The sequence below is a fragment of the Pelodiscus sinensis genome, chromosome 4 (assembly GCF_052426305.1).
Source record: "Pelodiscus sinensis isolate ZL-2025 chromosome 4, ASM5242630v1, whole genome shotgun sequence".
NCBI classification, from domain to species: Eukaryota; Metazoa; Chordata; order Testudines; family Trionychidae; genus Pelodiscus; species Pelodiscus sinensis.
The window spans coordinates 84,638,209-84,657,728 of record NC_143055.1 but is presented as its reverse complement, the minus strand read 5'-3'; the positions used below and the strand labels follow the sequence as shown (position 1 = coordinate 84,657,728).

The 19,520-nt window shown below is 38.0% G+C and overlaps 1 protein-coding gene across 2 annotated transcripts in view; it reads right to left on the bottom strand.

Moving 5' to 3' along the window:
* SLC10A7 (solute carrier family 10 member 7) overlaps positions 1-19,520 on the bottom strand; it is a 194,724-nt gene that overhangs the window by 17,009 nt on the left and 158,195 nt on the right. For both annotated transcript variants that reach the window (XM_075929990.2, XM_075929991.2), the window contains 3 exons: positions 16,745-16,910; positions 13,610-13,661; positions 10,883-10,956 (listed from right to left, as the gene is read on the bottom strand). In XM_075929990.2, coding sequence (XP_075786105.1) covers positions 10,883-10,956; positions 13,610-13,661; positions 16,745-16,910 — 292 coding nt within the window. The remainder of the gene's footprint in view (positions 1-10,882; positions 10,957-13,609; positions 13,662-16,744; positions 16,911-19,520) is intronic.

Below are 19,520 nucleotides of genomic sequence, written 5' to 3'. Positions count from 1 at the left end.
GGGAAGCTGTACATGAAAGAAGGTGTTTCTGGCCACCGTTTTTTAAGACCCTGAAACTTCACATCAGTTTGATTTATTTATTATGTGGCATGCTCAATCCAGTCAAGCCAAACTTCACCATTCTTATCAGCAATGTTCAGGGCACGACGACCTCTAGGAAGTTGAGTTATTTTACATTCCTCAAGAAAGGAATTCACTTTACATTCACATGATGTAAAGTAAGTGACCGACTTTCATAATAAGCCAAAAATTAAGCTAATACTGTTTCTAAACAAGGCCAAAACAAGCCAATTCCCCAGAACCCCAACTTGTTATGTTACTACTTCCTACTCCAACCCTCTGCCCACACACATGCAGTCTGGGTTCTCGGACTGTTGTAGACTCGCTGTGAACCCCTGAACTCTCTCCTTCTTGTACCCACTTACTCCTTCTGCCGCTCCCCCTTTCCCTGGCTTGATGTGCATCAATAATAAAAAAGCAGCAACAAGCCAAAACAAGCAACAAGCTGCAAGCCCAAAACTAGCCAACATGCATTACTCACCAGACAATTAAGCCTCAAATAAGCCCAATTTCTGCGGTTTTGAAGAAGTTATAGCTATCTGCCCACTGAAATTGTGCTGCAGTACAAATTCTATGTCTGGTACGAAATCAGTTAAGGTGGCTCCATTGCGTTTGTGTTAAATTAAACCCTGGTTGGTGTTGAGTCGGAGACAAGATAATTATTTGTCACTTTCTCTGTAGACCATGAAGCTCACCACACATCATTTACAATAAATCCCTCTCCTAATAAAGTTATCCATAATGGGTCCTATGAGGGCAGATAACCATGTGGTAGATTAAACAAGTCTTTAGTGGCAAATGTGGCATATCATGCAATTTTGTGATGAGCGTTTCTACCTTTTCTTCTCGGTGAACAGTGGAGAAATACTGAAAAGCACTGGTAACCATGTGAGGAGTAGATTGAAGTGTGCCTGAAATAATACGCATGGTGGAATGAAGTTGTATGTTGATCATGATTGTGAGAGATGATCCAGCTCATACTGGAGCACAGTACTCTGCCACTGGGAACAGAGCCCTAGGGCTGAAGTGCATAACATTTGGGTATGGGTGCCCAGCTCGTTCCAACCAGCTTTCCAGGAAGGATGTTGTGAATTTTGACCTTAGTTATTGCCATTGTATGATGGTCACAATATATGAACGTTCTATTGAGAACTATCTTCAGCTCTCTGCCCACTAGCACATGATAGAAGACCTAACATAAATATGGCCATACTGGGTCAGACCAAAGGTCCATCTAGCCCAGTATCCTGTCTTCCGATAGTGGCCAATGCCAGGGGTGGCAGAGAGAATGAACAGAACAGGGAATCATCAAGTGATCCCATCCATGTCATCCATTCCCAGCTTTTGGCTTTGGGAGCTCAGCACTGCTGGAATACAGACGGATCACTGAGTAACAATTAACTTCTTACTTTGTCCCCAAAGTTATTTTGGGATACAGGAGAATATGTGAGATTCATACCAGCTGCAAGAATTACAGTGGGTCTGAGCTATATATAAAGGCAAAGCAGGAGGATGATTAATGAATGAAGAATGAGGCAGATATTTCTTTTGTCACTAACACTAAAAGTAAAGATGGAGAAAAGCTAATGCCCTAGACATGCTTTTACTAATTTTAGTTTTTAGTTGTTCAGGTCACTGGTTCACCTTGTTCATATTTACCACAGAAATTAGAGACTTTGCAATGTAAAATGTAGTTACCGAAAAACAATACATCTTCAGCCATCAAAGATTTAAGTAAATAAAAATGTAAAAGGAGGAAAAAGAGAATGTGCTGTTTTGATCTATTTATGGTTTTTCAATGGGCGTATTCAGAGTGGAAGTGATGTTTAATGAATGACCTGAGCAAGCTCACCAAATGCTAACAATGAAACATTAAACACCAACAACTGAAGACTGTTGCTTTAGACTCAGGAACGCCTTAACCTGTCTGACAATACTGTAGTAGTAATTTATTAAAAGAATGCATCAAACCACCATAAATCTTATTTTAAACACCAGCTTATCTCTAAAATGTGATTTAGGCTTATGCATGACAATGGTGTAGTTGATCTTGGTCAGAGACTTTTTACTGCCTGTGTATCAAGTCATAGTTCACACAAACAATACATGCAGTGCACTGAGGTTCATCTTGTACTACATTACTAATATATAAGCTATTGAGATTTGTGTTCTCAGTGAGTACAGAAACATCCTTCTTTGTCTATATTTCTGGTGGCCAATACTTTTATGGAACAGAGCCATGTCAGCCATGGATATTATGGTGATAAATGGAAGGGTGTACGGAGAGCCAGACAATATCCTAAATATTGAACATTTTATTAATTTGCTGTTTCCTTGAACACAAATTATTCTCTTGAGCACAGCAGATGCCAAGATCTGTGGAGGCATCAACATTTTGGCTAAGTGAATTTTATTTATTAAAACAGACATTATGGAAATACGTCTATACATTATTCCTACTGTATTTGAGTACTTGTAAGAAATGAAACCCCAACTGATTGCCACCTCATGCATCAATCTAAGTGCATAACCTAAGCATCTTTTCGTCTCCTTTCCCTTCTTGCACAATATTTTGAGGCCATAGAAATGCCAGATACCAGAATCTGAAAACACTGGCCACAACTTTGTTTTTAATTTTCTTTTCAGCTTTTTTTTTTTTTGCAGGGGGGAGGGAAGGGAACAAAGGAGGGAGCTGGTGAAAAAAGAAAGAATCAAAAGATTTACTTTCCCCATCATCTGTGCAGACACTTTGGAGGTAACAGTCCTCTATCCACAAGAGGGAGAAATACTGTCCTACATCCGTTTTCCACTCTAAAATGCTGAGAATTAGAATGGTGGTGGAATTACTGCAATTGCCAGCTGTGGGAGAATTATCCTTTCCAACCTCCCAACAATTCCCCATCTAACAAGATCACTACTTCTTTCCAAGTAGTTTTTTTTTTAAATCCTTGCACCCACAGTTCCAGAAGTGTCTGAAGCTAGCAGCTAAGACTGGCTGCCTGACGGTGCACTGAGAGCAGCACATGTAGATGTGATACTCCCACGGAGACTCAATGACATCTTCAATACTCTCACTGCTCTTTACTATAGGTGACATTCGTAGCCTGTGCCAGCTTGGGATAAAGGGATCTTGAGTCATGTCCAAACTCGGATCTCCCCAAGGGTAGCCTGTCAGCTATCTTCTGAGTATAATGTAGTGTCTTAAGTAGATAAATTAACTTTAACTAGTTTTGGTGGAGAGAGAGGGTTGGGAAGGCTCTTGTGTCATTATCATTTTACAGCTGGGTGTTTGTAGCATTTTTTTTATTATTATAAAGAGGTACGAGCTTGCTGTCATTAAAAACCTGCAATCTGGTTTTTAGTGTCTGATCCAATTAAGCGTACATCTGGCAAGGCACACAACCAAATAACTAATGGGAGAAGTGCAACTCTGAAATGACAATTGTTATTCATCGATCTCTTTTTGTAAGTCGAGATTGAGAAATGTAAACTTCAAGTGAATGAGATCTCCTGGGTGAGATTCTTCAGTTCAAACACAGTAAACAACTGTTGTTCTCTGATGCGCATTTTAGTACTGCTGGAGGCAAACTTTCTAAATATTAATAAAAAACCTACTACTGGCAGAGAGTACAGATGAATAGGAAGCATAGGGAAACAAGTCGGTACTGGATTTCTTGCCCACATTCAAAATCTAATAAAAAAAGCATATGTTTCAGGTCACTTAAGAAGGAAGATTGCTTAATTTCCTATGAAGTTCCCAATTTAGAATCATAAGAGAGATTAACATTCCGTAAACAGAAGTAGAGGAGGTATACGATATCATGAGTCCCATGTTAAACATAACAATATAAAAAGCATGTGCTCCAATACGACTCCTTTAAAAACTCTGACATTTCTTTCTTTGAAGTAGATGTGGGAGCAGATTATCTTCCTGAATATCTTTCTGACCTCACTATAGCCCCTTTGTGCTACTCTGGTGGTACAAAAAAAAAAAGGCCATAAAGCTGACTAGCCCACATGTGAGCATGATAGGAGACGAGGTGTTGCCAGATCATAGCTACTCATAAGGCTGTCAAAGCTGGCACACGAGAGAAGGGCTGACTCTGCTCTGTTTTTTGCCTGTGCCCATATCTACTTGCCTATTGTATGTATGGAAATATGTTCTGAAATATATGGAATATGTTCACTTTTTAGGTCAGTCTGAAACTCCAAGACACAAGCCTGGCAAGCCAGAGGACACTTCACTTCATTTCAACAACGCTTTAAAATATACAACTATTCATGAACATGGGGCTAAGAGTCACTGGCTGGTCTAGCTCAGCACACGATGGCTAAGTTCCTTGGTGCAAAGTCCTGGAAATGATAATTTGGCTGAAGGAAAAAGTTTCAAAGCAGTCACAAATTCAACTGGGTTTGGGTTAATGCTTGGGGGGAGGGGGAGAGAGGAGGGATTTGAACAGCTAAATAAATGAACAGGGCAGATTGGTGTGATGATGGATGCACTGGCATTCACCCCATGCCAACAAAAAAAACTAATAAATGGTACTGTGGCTAAAACTGCTTATTTTTGCTAGGGGCTAACCCCTTCTGGGGTGAGCAGGAATGCTGTACATTCCAGCAAATAGCTGCGTTTATTTGGGGAGCAGGAGAGTGTAGAGGCTTAGGCAGGAGGAAAACGTTTACGCTATCTCCATCCCAGAAGCCTTGAAAATGGATTTGGTTTTCTGTCCGCCCAGCAGAGTGACATCTTGAAGTCCCAACCATCAAGGTCTCCTTCCCTTCGAAGTCTAGTGAGGTGGAAACCGTTTATGGCATAATGCTTGACAAATAACGTTGTACTCCAAGACCCAAAAACAAATGAGGAAGAGTGGGAGGGGAAGCAAGTACGTAGCCAGTTCTAGAGAACTGAAAAGCCATGCAAGGAGGCATACCTGGCTTCTAATTAGACTGGATAGCCCTTTTCTTCCTTGGAAATATTTAAAAGTTTTAGGGGAAGACTAAAAGACTGGTTGGTCAGCCAACCATGGAAAGGGAGGAGAGTCTATGAAAGTAGACTTTCTTGGGCTTCTTGGCTTTGCTTTCAGCTACAACAATGTAGCTTGGGAGTAATTTCAATTACTTTAAATGATACCAACAGGTACTGGGAGCTTCTGTTCATGTATTGGGGTCCTATTACTGTCTTCTTGTGCCTCTTCTTTCTACCTGATGCACTGTTAGCCCTTCCAGGCCTAATCTTCTGAAATAAGTGTGACCTACTGGAATGGGAGGAAGCACCTCCCAACTGCTCTGGTAGCAGCAGGGAAGATACACAAAATAACTTTAAAAAACAAACTTAAAACTGACCTCAGGAACACAGATTTGAACTTGAAGTACCAGTACACTCAGAACTATCCTTGTACTAATTCTTCATAGCAGTTTGCCTCCCAACGTACTAGAAAAAGTATAGAGCTGGAAATGGACAGGCTACTGTAGTAGCTCCTGTGAAACTTTGTATCTTTATAGGAATTCAAAAGCAAAAATAGATTCAATAGGATCCCCATGAGTAACTATTTTGATGGAAGTTGATCCAGACTCAGCCTCCAGTCATCTGTTCTTTCCCTACCAGCAAGAATCATCTCTCTCTTATGCAGGCTGAATTGCAAGCAAGTCACTTTCACTTAGATTCCTTTCTCAATCAGGTTAGATGAAAAGGAGATGTAAAACTAAATATCAGCAGCAAGTATATGATAATACACTAAAATGTTGCTATTAGTCTTCATATAAACCCTCAACAAAAGGAGTTACAAGATGGATCCTCTGTAACCTCACACATGAAGAACATTAGTAAGTGCACAGCATTACTCTTTGGGAACACTGTGTGAGGAGTCAATAGAAATACCTGCCTGCTTAAAATTAGGCACATGCCTTATTTCCTTGCTGGATCAGGACCATAGAGCACAACCCTGAAGTTACTGGGATCAGAGAGCACTCAGCACCATGCTCATTATTCCTGCAGGTTCATCTCTTTATCTATTGGGTCCGCAAATTGGTTGACTGTAAAAAAATTAGTACTTAGTATTAGTACTTCAGTACTCTGGACCGAAACTTGGCAATATTTCTGGTATCACTGTATTTTTTTACTCTTGTGCAGTTATAAAAAGAAGCCTTATTTTACTGCTGCCTTGAATCTGTAATTGAATCCAATCTTTTGGCCTTTTTATATTTAAAGCAACTAGATTCTCATTGTCAGAAAACAGACAAATGCAGCTACATGCTCCTTATTTTAAGTTTGTCTAAATACAGATTGTGCACTCTGCACTGAGGCAATAAAACCGTGTATCCATTTTTATTAAAAAAACAAAAACAAAAAAACCTTCACATGAAATTAAACCACAAATATTTTCAAGTAAAGTTGACCAAAATAAATATAGAATTTCTTACTAGGAATATTTTATGTAAACTAAAAAATGTAATTGCGTGTGTTTAAGAATCTAGAAAACCATTGCATTATTGCTACCTAAATGAGAAAATGTACACTGCATTGAAAATAAAATTCTAATTCCGTAAGGGCTTTTTTCAACAATCCTTTGTCAATCATATCTGCTGCAGCTAGGCTGACATTTTGCACCTGTGATAGCTAGAGTCAGTAGCAGCCATTTATTTTCTGCTGGATAAAATACATATAAGTTATAGTTATTCAATTGTTATGAAGGTTTAAATTAAAAACTGAATTTCTAGTGAGTCTGCATTTTTATTTTTTTAAGTGGCGACCTGTAGCTAGTAATTCCCTCTCTATAAAAGATACAATAATCTCCTACACTAGCCAAAGACTATGTACAAGTGCAGGCAACAGACCCTACAGTATTGTTTTAGATGAACCATACTGATCGCTCTGCACTTCCTTCAGGCTTCCTCTTTCTTGCTGAACGAACTCCAGGGAATGGAATCATGTCGGGCTTTCCAGATGGATTATGTGAAGCCATAGCTCAATGTCATTTTCAATAGCAAGACTCATAATTAAAGGTCAAATAGTCACTTCATCTGCAATCAATCAATAGAAGAAGTACTAATACTAAGTACTAATCAATCATTGGCAAATGCACTAATAAAAGCCATGAATCAAATGTCCGCATGTGTGTGTACTCACATGTACTGTGTATATATGGGGAGATGGAGAAAAAGAACAAAGTGAGGGGGAATGTGCCAGAGGGAGTCATGGGTACCACATTCATCTTCACTATTTGTAAGTTTATATCCCTAATTCACTAGTTAAATGAAATACAAATAAATATGGTTTTGTGTGCCAACATGATGTATACTATTTAGAAACCACTGAAAGGACCATTTATATTAAGAAATATTAATCAGTTTATGACGCTGAATGAAAAATATAAGGGACCTAGTCAGTATAATTCATCCTTACACATACATGCCCTGCACCCTGATCTTTGAGGAAAAATGGGTGTGTCAGCTGTTCAGCATAAAAAATAAACCCCAGCATACGGGGACAATACTTGTCTCGGTGTAGAGTGAGCAATGTTTCGTGAATTCAACTATGGAAGTGGCAGTTTGCCTCATAAGCTTGTGCTGCATGGTCTCAATATGGTGAAGGAAAAATATTTTACAAAAGTCTTCTTATGCTTCTCCTATGACCTCTTTCAAGGCTTTAAAGCTGTCCTCTCCTCCTCCTCTTCAGTTGGTTCCATTCTAAAATCTCCAGGGAATTAACAAGAAACACCTATCAGAGTTTCACATGTAAAGATGAGAGAAATGTCAAGTCCCAAAATAAAATTGCTGTTGTAGGAGGTCACTTATATGCTACCCAGGTGCTTAATGGCCATGTCTTGAAGGTAAATGAAAACAACTGCCCCAATAGGCTTAAACTGCAGTGCTGCTCTCAGATACTGTAGAGGTGGAGACAGCAGTACTAATTTGAGTGCAGTTTTTGTTGTACAGTTTGCAGTAAATACACCTTATAAAATAAAAAACAGGACTGTGTAGCACTTTAAAGACTAACAAGATGGTTTAATAGGTGATGAGCCTTCGTGGGCCAGATCTATTAGATCTGAGGAAGTGGGTCTGGCCCACGAAAGCTCATCACCTATTAAACCATCTTGTTAGTCTTTAAAGTGCTACACTGTCCTGTTTTTTGTTTCAGCTGCACCAGACTAACACGGCTACATTTCTACCACCTTGTAAAATGTGATGGAACAACAACATAGCATAGGTATCTTCTGTCCGTTATGCTTCCACTGAAGTCAAAAGAAAAACTCTCATTAATTTCATTGGGAGCAAAACCAGGTTTCTGATGGACGCAAACAAGGATCTGGTACTCTGAACTGTTATTCAAGAACAGCGTATTGTTATAAACACATTACCCTTGCAATGCTGCCAGAGACTGGGAGAGGAGCTTTACAACAAATGTTAATTGCACAGGTTAAAGATTCCTATTTATGCCACAAGCTTAGGGGACAATTTTCTTAATACTAAAGCTATATCGATCCAAATCTTTCTGATAAACTCCATCCACTTCTTGATTTAAACATCTGTGCATTTTTTTAAATGCAGCTCACTTTGCTGCGGTATCTGGATACCCAAGCAAGAATTAACAGAAACAAAAATCCAGGCTCAGTCAGAGGCAACTGATAAAAAATAATTGGCAGGTGCGCTCTCTCTCGCTCTCGCTCTCTCGCTCTCTCTCTCTCTCTCTCACACACACACACACACACACACGCAACACCCCCCCCTCAAACTTGCTAACTGTGGCTCTGGTGAACTGCCAAAATGACCACTTTCCACAAATGGGGGTGCTCGTTCAGAAAGCCTTGGTTCTGATTTCTTACAGCAAAACTCCAGGAACCATCAACAGATGGAACACAATAGTTCTTGACAACATAGTTGTAACTGATGCAATCTCTCAGGAAGCTGGGTGCTGGGCTATTCAGAGCTTTAAACAATAAGCTAGTGCAAAAGCCCAGAGCATGAGAGTGCCCCTAGTTATTTGCACACTGTCAGGCAAATAGCAAGGCACCAGCTGGGACTTTCAAGTGTTCTTCAAGGGTAATCCCGGTGAAGCAGTCTACCCTAAATCTGACAAAGGCTAACATCACGGTGGCAAAGTTTAACTCCTAGGGGAGAGGCTGAAATATTCTGACCAACCACCACCAAGACCTAAAAATTTGCACACTCCCTTGCCTATACTAGTTATGTGAATTAGTAGAGAGGACTTATGAGTGCTGGAGAAAAGAGTTTTCAAAGAGCTCTGAACTTTGCTGATTTTCCACATCTGTTACATGTGCAGAGAGCGCTACAAAATGCAAGCAAAACCAGATTAATTTATGTGTTTCATGGAGAGCAGTTGCTTTGAATTCAGCTGCTTCTACTAGGATCTAGGAACCAGGTAATTTCAGAGAGAATATATGTAAAATAATGGGGACTGAATCACAAGCTAGTGGGGAAAAGGATGGAGAGAAGGAGCACTGACTTCAATGTATGCAATGTGTGATATAGGCACAGCTATGCTGGAGAATTTAGTATGAAAACAACTAGCGACAGAATAAAACAGATTCCTCATTTTTTCTGGGTGAAGGCAATCCCAAGGAGACTTCTCATGGTTAAGCACATATTGCAATGATATTATTTGCACAGCAGTTACATAAGTGTGTACAGTCTACACACAAAATCATATTTTCAAGAAAAAATAATAAAATAACTACACATTCTTAGGTAGTTGAAACTAGTGGTCTTTGTTATATCATAGTTGTACTCTCAGTCTGTAGGTAACTTGGTATAATTACACACGTTATTCTGTACTGTTACTTATAAAACAGGAGTCACATTTACTATATTTTGTCTGAAATTGTACCCCAAACAATGCAAACTGATTTTACTAAAAACGATTTCAAAGTATTAAGGCAGTTTAAAAGAAATCCATATAAATATTTCTGTATATAAAAATGTAACTATAGAAATGCTACTCAATGGTTAAGAATGTTCCTTCTGATATATCCAACTCCATTTAATAAATAAAGCTTTATCTTTGATAGTTATATACTCAATAAAATATGCCGTAGTTTATCAAACAAACATTTTCCTGTTTTGGAAAGAAATGAGATAATATACAACTCCCAATAGTCCCACTGATTGACCAGTATAAGAGAACTATCATGCACTATAATGACACTCTGAACATAACTATTTTAATTGTACTTTGTAAGTTTCCATAAGACATGCTTATTATCGCTTTTTCATCATTTTAAAAGAAAAATATTTCAATAACTGTTTTTGAATAATGAATTGCAATAAATAAAACACACAATTCAAAGACGCTGAAGACTTCAGATAAATACAATGAAGCTGCTAAAACTAAGCAGAAAACAGAACTGCCCTGAGTGATCTATTTCTGAATATGTTAAATGCTTTGTGCATGGCAAATGTTAACCAGTTCTGAGCAATTTCTTTCTTGGGTGATAGTGCAGGAATAACTCAGAACATTATGAGTAATGGAACCTCAAACTTTATCAATATTGGATTAGAGTAAAAGAACATCAGAAGAAGAAAATGAAGTAGTTCCCTCTAAAATATGAACTGATTAATGGCACTGCAGTACAACTACTGAACTCCCAGCTGAGTAAACTGTGCTGTCTCCTTTTTAATAAACATTTATTTATACCGTGCAAAAACATTACCATTAATATACCAATATTAGTACTGTGCTGTTCACATGCTTGCCATTCTGAAATAAATACTACTTTGATTTAACAAAAAGTAACTTTTTCTAATAAAGCAAAATACAATGATTCCTGTGATTGCACTGAAAACTTGATCTCTTGTAATGACTTACCCAGGGTGAGGGATTTGTGTGTGGAACAAAAAATGATAGCCACCGTGTCTGCTGGTGTGAAACCAGAGATGTTCCTAGAAAAGGAAGTTTTAATAATCTCTTTTAGAAAAATCTGCTTAAAACATCATCGATCAAATGTGCTATTTTAAGTATCCATACACGTATTCATAACACTTTGATCAGGTCTACTGACATAAATAATTCTACCCACAGGTGCACAGTAGTGTGGTTTTAGTTTGGTTTTTATTTAAACAGTTTTTTTTCTTAGTTGTGACAAATTCTGTCCTGGGTAAATTCCTACAACTTAAATCTATCCAAGGTTACGGCTACATATATTCTGTATCGCATTGGTGGCCAATTTCCCTTTGTAAAAACTGACCAACAGTTTATTTTCTTAGTGCTTTTAACATTTATCATCCAAATAGTATACTGAAATGAGAGTATAATAGCTATGTGTACAGAGATATAGGACACATTTCTGTCTATCGAGAGTGAAGCTAGGCTTGAGGTTTATAGGACAAAAATAAGGTGGTAAGGTTGGAAAAGTGACCAACAGAGACATATGTTTGCCCAGAAGAGGTCATACGTTCAAACCAAATGGGAAATAGCTTTTCCTGAAACTCTAGAATAATACAGTTTAAGTAGTATCCTACTCAAGTTCTTGTAAAATGGCACTGTGAGATTCTACAACTGGGCCACATCTGTGGTCCAGGAAAGAGCCAGCATTACAAAAGGCACTTAAAGATGCCCTATGTCTCTAGCTGGTTCTATGCCACATGTTTTAGGCAGGGGGCATAACCAGAATATGCTGCCCTCTAGCAATTCCCAGTTGGTAGAATGGTGCCTTAAGAGACTGCTGCAGGCAGCAGAACTTAGAGCAGAACTATGGCTGCTCTAACTCATACCAGTGACCAGTTAAACGCTCGGCTGGTGCCAGGATAGGAGAAGATGGAAAGATGATTTGCAGTCATTTTATTTTCCCTCCCACTTCAGCTGCACCCAGCATCATTTCAAAGCCCACTGTCTCGGGAATTTCCATATTAAATTTGTTCAATGTATAAAATGTTCTGTGGGACAAATGATACTTTCTGTGACACCCATGCAAATCCATTGCCTACAATAGGAGTAACTGAGTAGAACTTCATTACCAGTTCTGTAGAAAATGCACAAGAAGAAACAGAATCCAGCTCCTTCTTCCTTAGCTGTGTTGCCTCTGCAATGCTAATGGTGGGAGATGCAGCAAAAGCATCAAGTGTTAAAATGAAGTAGGGATGTTAAATATTAGTTAACTGAATAGTTGAGTAACCTCATGGATTCTTATCGGTTAGTCAACTATTCTATAGTCCCCGGGGTGCGGGGCTGGCAGCCAAGGTATCAGAGGCAGCTGTGCAGGGTGCTAGGTGGAAGCTGGTCCACGAAGGGAGCCAGTTTAAAAACTAGCTCCCCTTGTGGACCGGCTGCCTGTAGCCCAGTGCGGCTGCCTCTGACAAAGAGGCAGCAGTGTGGGGTGCCAGCAGCCCCTGTCTAAGGGGGGGGGCGGCGGGCCCTGAGCTCCTGGACCTGGCGCGAGCCAAAATGAAGCCAGGCTGCTGGCCAGCCTGCTAACAAATTTACTGGCAAGAGTGGGGGGGAGGGAGATGCGTGTAGTCTATAGCATTAACATATGAGCTTATGCTTATTGGTTAATCGACTACACTGTTACATCCCTAGAATGAAGTCACCCTTCTTTATGCTTATTAAGTTTGCAGATGATACCAAACTGGGTGGGGTTGCAACTTCTTTGGAGGATAAGGACATAATTCAAAATGACCTTAGCAAGTTAGAGAAATGGTCAGAGGTAAACAGGATGAAGTTTAATAAAGAGAAATGCAAAGTGCTCCACTTAGGAAGGAACAATCAGTTCCATACATACAAGATGGGAAGCGACTGTCTAGGAAGGAGCATGGCGGAAAGGGATCTAGGGGTCATAGTGGACCACAAGTTGAATATGAGCCAACAGTGTGATGCTGTTGCAAAAAAAGCAAATATGATTCTAGGTTGTATCAACAGGTGTGTTGTAAGCAAAACTCGTGAAGTCATTCTGCCGCTCTATTCTGCACTAGTTAGGCCTCAGCTGGAGTACTGTGTCCAGTTCTGGGCGCCACATTTCAAGAAAGATGTGGAGAAATTGGAAAGGGTACAGAGAAGAGCGACAAGAATGATTAAAGGTTTAGAGAACATGACCTATGAAGCCAGGCTTCATGAACTGGGCTTGTTTAGTTTGGAAAAAAGAAGATTAAGGGGGGACATGATAGCGGTTTTCAAATATCTAAAAGGGTGTCACAAGGAGGAAGGCGAAAATTTGTTCCTCTTGGTTTCTGAGGACAGGACAAGGAGTAATGGGCTTAAAGTGCAGCAGGGGAGGTTTAGATTGGATATTAGGAAAAAATTCCTAACTGTCAGGGTGGTCAAATATTGGAATAAATTGCCAAGGGAGGTGGTGGAATCTCCCTCTCTGGAGATATTTAAGAACAGGTTAGATAGACATCTGTCAGGGATGGTGTAGACGGAGCTTGATCCTGCCTTGAGGGCGGGGGGCTGGACTCGATGACCTCTCGAGGTCCCTTCCAGTCCTATTATTCTATGATTCTAGGATTCTTTCAGGACCACGCCCCAAATGTATGCATAAATAAATAAATATACACATTCTATAATGTACGTCTGCTCAAAACATTCTAAGCCACTCACCTTGTAGAAAAGAGGAATGTTAAAAGCATGAAGCTCAGCTGAACTGAAAATACTGAAAGAAAAACAAGTGAAATTTAAGTTTACATGGTAAACATAAAATTCACACAAACCACTGTCCTGTATACTGTATACATACTTTTTAAAATTGCATAAGGGATCTAAAGATATATATCTGATACATAGGGATGGGGCAAATCACTCAGTTTTAAACACTCTACTTACTCCTCATAGAAGCAGGATTACTGGCATCGATGGAAGCACTCTCCCAATTTGAATTAGAGTGTCTTCACTAGACCCACTAATTTGAACCCCAGAAGATTGACTGTGGCCGCTTCGATCTTAACTGTGGTGTAGACATGGCCTTGCAGAAGTACTTCCTGAAAATAAGGTACTTCTTGCCATGATGTTTCACTGACAGAAAAGTTGACTGGTGAATGCCATGCATCCATTCCCATAGTATTGGTTTACAGGAGTGATGACATAATGCAATCTTTTGACACACTTTAGAGGTGCTAGATACTTTAATTTAGCCCATCTCTGCTTAACTTATTGCAAAAATCATGTGTAAGTGTGAATACTGCACACACAAACCTGTATACACTCCGTTGTATATTTCCCTCTCAATGAAATGCTTGTACTTTCCATAATTGTTAACAGGCATTATAGGAGACATATACATATAGAGCATGCTGCTTGTTTCAGGAGGGATTTGGACTAGTAACATACATTTTTGCCTCACATTTCATTTGGCACTTACATCACAAATTAAGTAATCAAATAATTGTCACAAAATTATAAATAATTTTTTCTTTGGCATAAATGCATTAATTTAACATGCATAGAAAACACATCCTTTTTTAAATAGTTATATTAAAACCAATGTTGCTACCAGTGCTATGTTATGAATATGCTATTGAGGTTAAAATATTAACATACAAGTTACCATAAAACAGTAATCTGGAGAATAATAAATACGCTTTCCTCTTAAACACCTCGGGCCAAATTCACCACTGAAATAACATGGCACATGGCCAATGACTCCAATGAAGTCATTTGTAGACAATTTCTCTCATTCATCTCATCAACTTTTCTTATTTTTCAACGTTAGAAATAAAGACATGCTTTTTATCTTTAGCAAATTATGTATCTACAAGTGTCAAGGTGCACATTGCTTAGTTATGCACACTGGAACTGAATAAATATAGAACAGGCAAAAAATAAATGAAGTTGGATTATTTTTAGTTTTAAGAAACACAATGTTATACTGGAAATTGTTCTTTATCCTGAATGTGGCACAAACAGAACAATCTTTAAGAACACTGACGTAAATGACAAGAAAAGCAATGAAAGCAACTGGACTGCATAAACAGTCTAAGGAAGCATAGTTTGCAAAGCAGCTTAGCCTGTTTCTCACCTCCATAGTTTTGCTGTCAGTGGAACATGAGTATCTTTTATTCAATGTTTTTCTTTTATTTTCTTTAAATTTTAACTAAGAAAATATGTTTTTTCTCTCTATTTGAATGGATTCGTACATGAGAAGTTACAAGCACATCATGAGAGGAGAATATTCCTCTTGGCATACATATCCTTCATCTGAATTCTTTTTGGTTTTTATATTTTTGCCTCAGCAATTTTGAAAAAGCTCTCTCAATGCATACTCTTATTACTTGTTCTCACTTTACAATGTCACTTCTACAGTTTACTATTGATTATACAAGCATTTTATTATTTTGTATTGGCAGCAAATATCGTTAGTGTTTTACATATATATAGTGCTTGTCTGCTGACAGTGTTCCACAACTTATCCACTGTGGGAAAACAGCCACAGCAGGATGAACACTGTGGGAAAGGGGGTACAAAACCCAACCTTACAAAACAGGGCCATGAGAAATGTAAAACACAGATTAGATCAGGATTTATCTAAAAATCCAGAGCAAACTCAGCAGTTTTTACTAAATTCAAACATTATTCAATTCAGTGATGTACTTATTATGAACTGAGTGTTTTTAAACAGATATGGAATTATTAATTTTTTCATAGATGAGCTTGTTTTTTTCTGTTTACTTACAAGTGAAAAAAAATTATTTCCTTTTTGTATGTCAGGTGACAGACTGACTGAAGAGCATGTAGTCTTTTGCAACCCAGGATGCAAGAAGAAATGTAGTAAAAGGCAAAAGTCCTATTGACTTCAATGGATCTGCTGTGCAGGGTAATAGTGCGGGATTACACCTACTGGGAAGGTAGGTGATACTGGGGGATCTGACAGTGGAGGGTGATATTTAAGCTGTATTCAGGACTACAGAGAAGGCCTGTCAGCATAGGTATGCTGAATCAATGAATGTCCTTGGCATCTGGGCCAACCGCCTTTCCCAACCACTGCTGCCCACTTTCACGGTTGCACTAGCTGGGGGCCTCTGCTAAAGAAAGACAGTGTAAACCTTACTCTGCTTTAAGTATTTAAAATGAATAATTAAAGAATATGTGGGGAGGTAACAGGTGATTGAGCTGTTTTGGTTTTTAATGATCGTGTAATGTATTTTTACCTGATGGATACCAGGACACTGTTCTCTCAAATATATTATTTAAATCTGATGAAAAAGTAGAAGACATCTAAAATGTACTTTCTAACAATTTTCTTCAACCACAGAAAATATATCACATAAAAATTCCAATATTTTCAAGATTTATAGTTCAGTAAGAAAGGTAAAAATCAGCTTTTTATAAGCTGTTAACATAAATTTCTGTCAATAATAGCTCCAACTGAAATCTACATTTTCAATGAGGAGTGCCAAATCAACTGAAATTGCCCTTTAATAGATACAACTTCAATAAGATGGACATTGATATTTGAAAACTTCTTACTTTAAAAAGGAAATGCTACTCTGAGCAATATCAAATGCATACAATAGCAGGAGTCATACTTTTATTAGTGTAGCTGCTTACTTAACATCCTAAAAGTATTCAGCCTCTAGGAATTTTTTTTATCTTTCCTGCTTGGGAGATGCATTAAAAATACAAAAATCTAGCCCCATAGCAGTTAAATATATTTCCTTCTTTTTTCCTTCCAGTACATGCTGTTCACTACACGCGAGAGACTAATAAGTGATAAAAAGTATATTTTAAAACTGAACTTACTTATGAATACTATTATAATCAAGCTAAATTTATCAAGGTCAATATTTGGATTGGAGAAAGTATCACAGAATGTTGTATAGATGATCATCAGGAGCACGCAGCTGCTGATAGCACCAAATGGAGGTTTCTTCCTCTCAAGCCAGTCCTTTATGCGTCTTCGGACAATCTGAAACACAGAAATCAACAAGTTGCCTCTTTTCAAAGATGCAGAGAGCAAGTTGGGCATCACAAAATGAATCTGACAGCAGAAAGACATAAAGAGAAGAGAATAATTCGGATGATGGCCACAGTGGATTTCAAAGCTTCCCTGCCACACAACTCTTCTTCTGGGGAATTTAACATTTGTAGTGCAACTTCCACTGGGCATCCATAATGAGAGTATATTTTCAAGTACATTCAAATCTATCCTTAATCATGCCAAATGTTCTTTGCTAGCTGTCACTGAGACATTCCCATTAAGCCTCCCCAAAGTTTATCTCCTCTGCTGATACTAATGGATGTATGTAATTATCACAGTCCCCTTTGCACCAACAGACAATTCCAAGTGCAACTTTGGGAATCTTAAAAATCTGACATCTTCAGGAATTTCATGATGGTAGATAATCGAAAGTGATCCATGGAACATTTTAATATTTAAATAGCTAGCGATGCACCAGAAGTTTTTAATTAAATTATAACTCATGCTTGAAAAGCAAAAGTGCATGTGTTGTGGGAGTTTAAATAATTCAAACTCTGAATATACAGTTTTTGTAAATCTAAAGACAAATGCCATTTGCATGCTTTTAGAATATCAGAATTAACACATAAAAATGAACAAACGTACATTGCTTAGTGTAACTTTTCTACTTTCAGGAAACTGAATCTGAAATTGTTTTGCAAGATTTTGTTTTAGAGACAAATTTAAAAGTGAAAGTAACTTAAAGTTTAAAATTATATCAAATTGAACTGAGTATCAGTTCGGACAACATATCTATCTGAGGTCTACCTGGTGAACCACTTTTTTTTCTGCATTACTTTATATGGTTTTACTGAATTACCTGATTTCTCACCCTGTGTTACCATATTCTTTTAGAAATTATAATGCAATATCATGGGGTATTGCAATGGTAAGTTGCTAAAAGTATCATGTTACCTCCCTACTGCAATACTATTAATACATATCACCACTACTGACTTAAGACACAACATTTTACAGGTATTCAAAATTAAAATCAATGCAGCAGCACAAGTCCTTTCCACATGCCAGCTGCCAAGGCTGGTGCATCATTCTTAGCTCTGTCAGTCACTCTCATCACCTTCCCAGAGTGCTTGAGATCCCTCAGTAAGGAAAGTACTAAAAAACTCCTTCTACATTGGCTTAGGAAAGTAAATTTGATCAATTACATGTAGGACATATATTTTAAGAATTTTGAAGGTGGAGTGCAGGAATGCTGATGCTAATTAAAGACTGACATCTTAAGATGTTTCCAAATTTTCTGTTGACATAAAAGAGAAGACTTCTGGGAAACTGCACAGTAATATATTCTCAAGACTTACTTGCAACTCACAAACCTGGAATTTTATGCCTGACAAATGTAAAAGAGGGAATACGGTTCAATACTACGGCTATGTTTTTGGAGATGCTGAAGAGGATCTTAATGGTAGGACAATCAAAATTCCTGTTAATAAATTCTTTTAAAGCCACTGTATGAGAACAACCATTCTTCTGAAGCTGATGGACATGGCCTATGAAATTTTAATTAGGATACTTTCATTGCGAAACAGATCACATCAAAAGTATCTTTCTAGTCCTGGAACCAAATATGCAAAGGCAAGATCTTTGGCCTCTAACAAAACAAAACAAATACACAAGTTCTCCTTCTTTTCTTCATGGGAAAAAGAAAAGCTACCGAAGACCACATACATGCTAGTTGAATTAGGTAACTGACCTGGACCTCGACTGTGATAAAAAGACATACAAAGAGTCCAGAGGCACCCTAAAGGCCAACAGATTTATTTGTGCATAAGCTTTCGTGGGCAAAGGCCCATATATTTAGTGAGATCTGTTAGTGAAATGTAGCTCGACTCACCTCCCTCACAAGTGGGGGATATACAAGCTAATACATAAATGGCTGTCATATTCAGGAATAATTTATGTGTCCCATTACTGTTTGTCATTAATTGAAGTTAATTAGATATATTGTATTTTTCACACCATACAGAAATGGAGCCTTCCTTGACATTTGTAATACAACAGAAAAACTTTGTACAATAGGTTTCATACAGATATCTATAACTAAGATGTATAAACCCTAATAAAATAAAAGAAATGGAGGAAATGGTTGTATAGTCACATAACATTTTCTATTATGCACATAACAAATATTTCATCAGTTATAGCATCACACAAAGCAGACTGTACCTTCTAATCATACCTAGTGTTAGGGGATTTAAAGAAGACTGTTTTAATCAGAGATCCTCCTTTAAACCTTCTAAAACACTTTGACTTTAACCTTTCAATTGAGAGTGTGAGGTTTTATTCCCTTCTTGTGCTTTACCCAAAAATACTGGATCATTGTTAACTCCAAATCCAGTAGATGATTTTTCTTGTTACTCACTTTCTCTCTTTAAACCTAGAATTCTGAATTCTCCCTTTTGTTTCAGTAGAACCATTAAATATAATAGCTAATAATAATAATAATACCACTGTAATTTCAAATTATGCTTTATGAGTTCTTTGCCTTCAAAAGCTTTCTCTTCAAAGTGAAGCATAAAATACTGCACAACAGTCTAATAA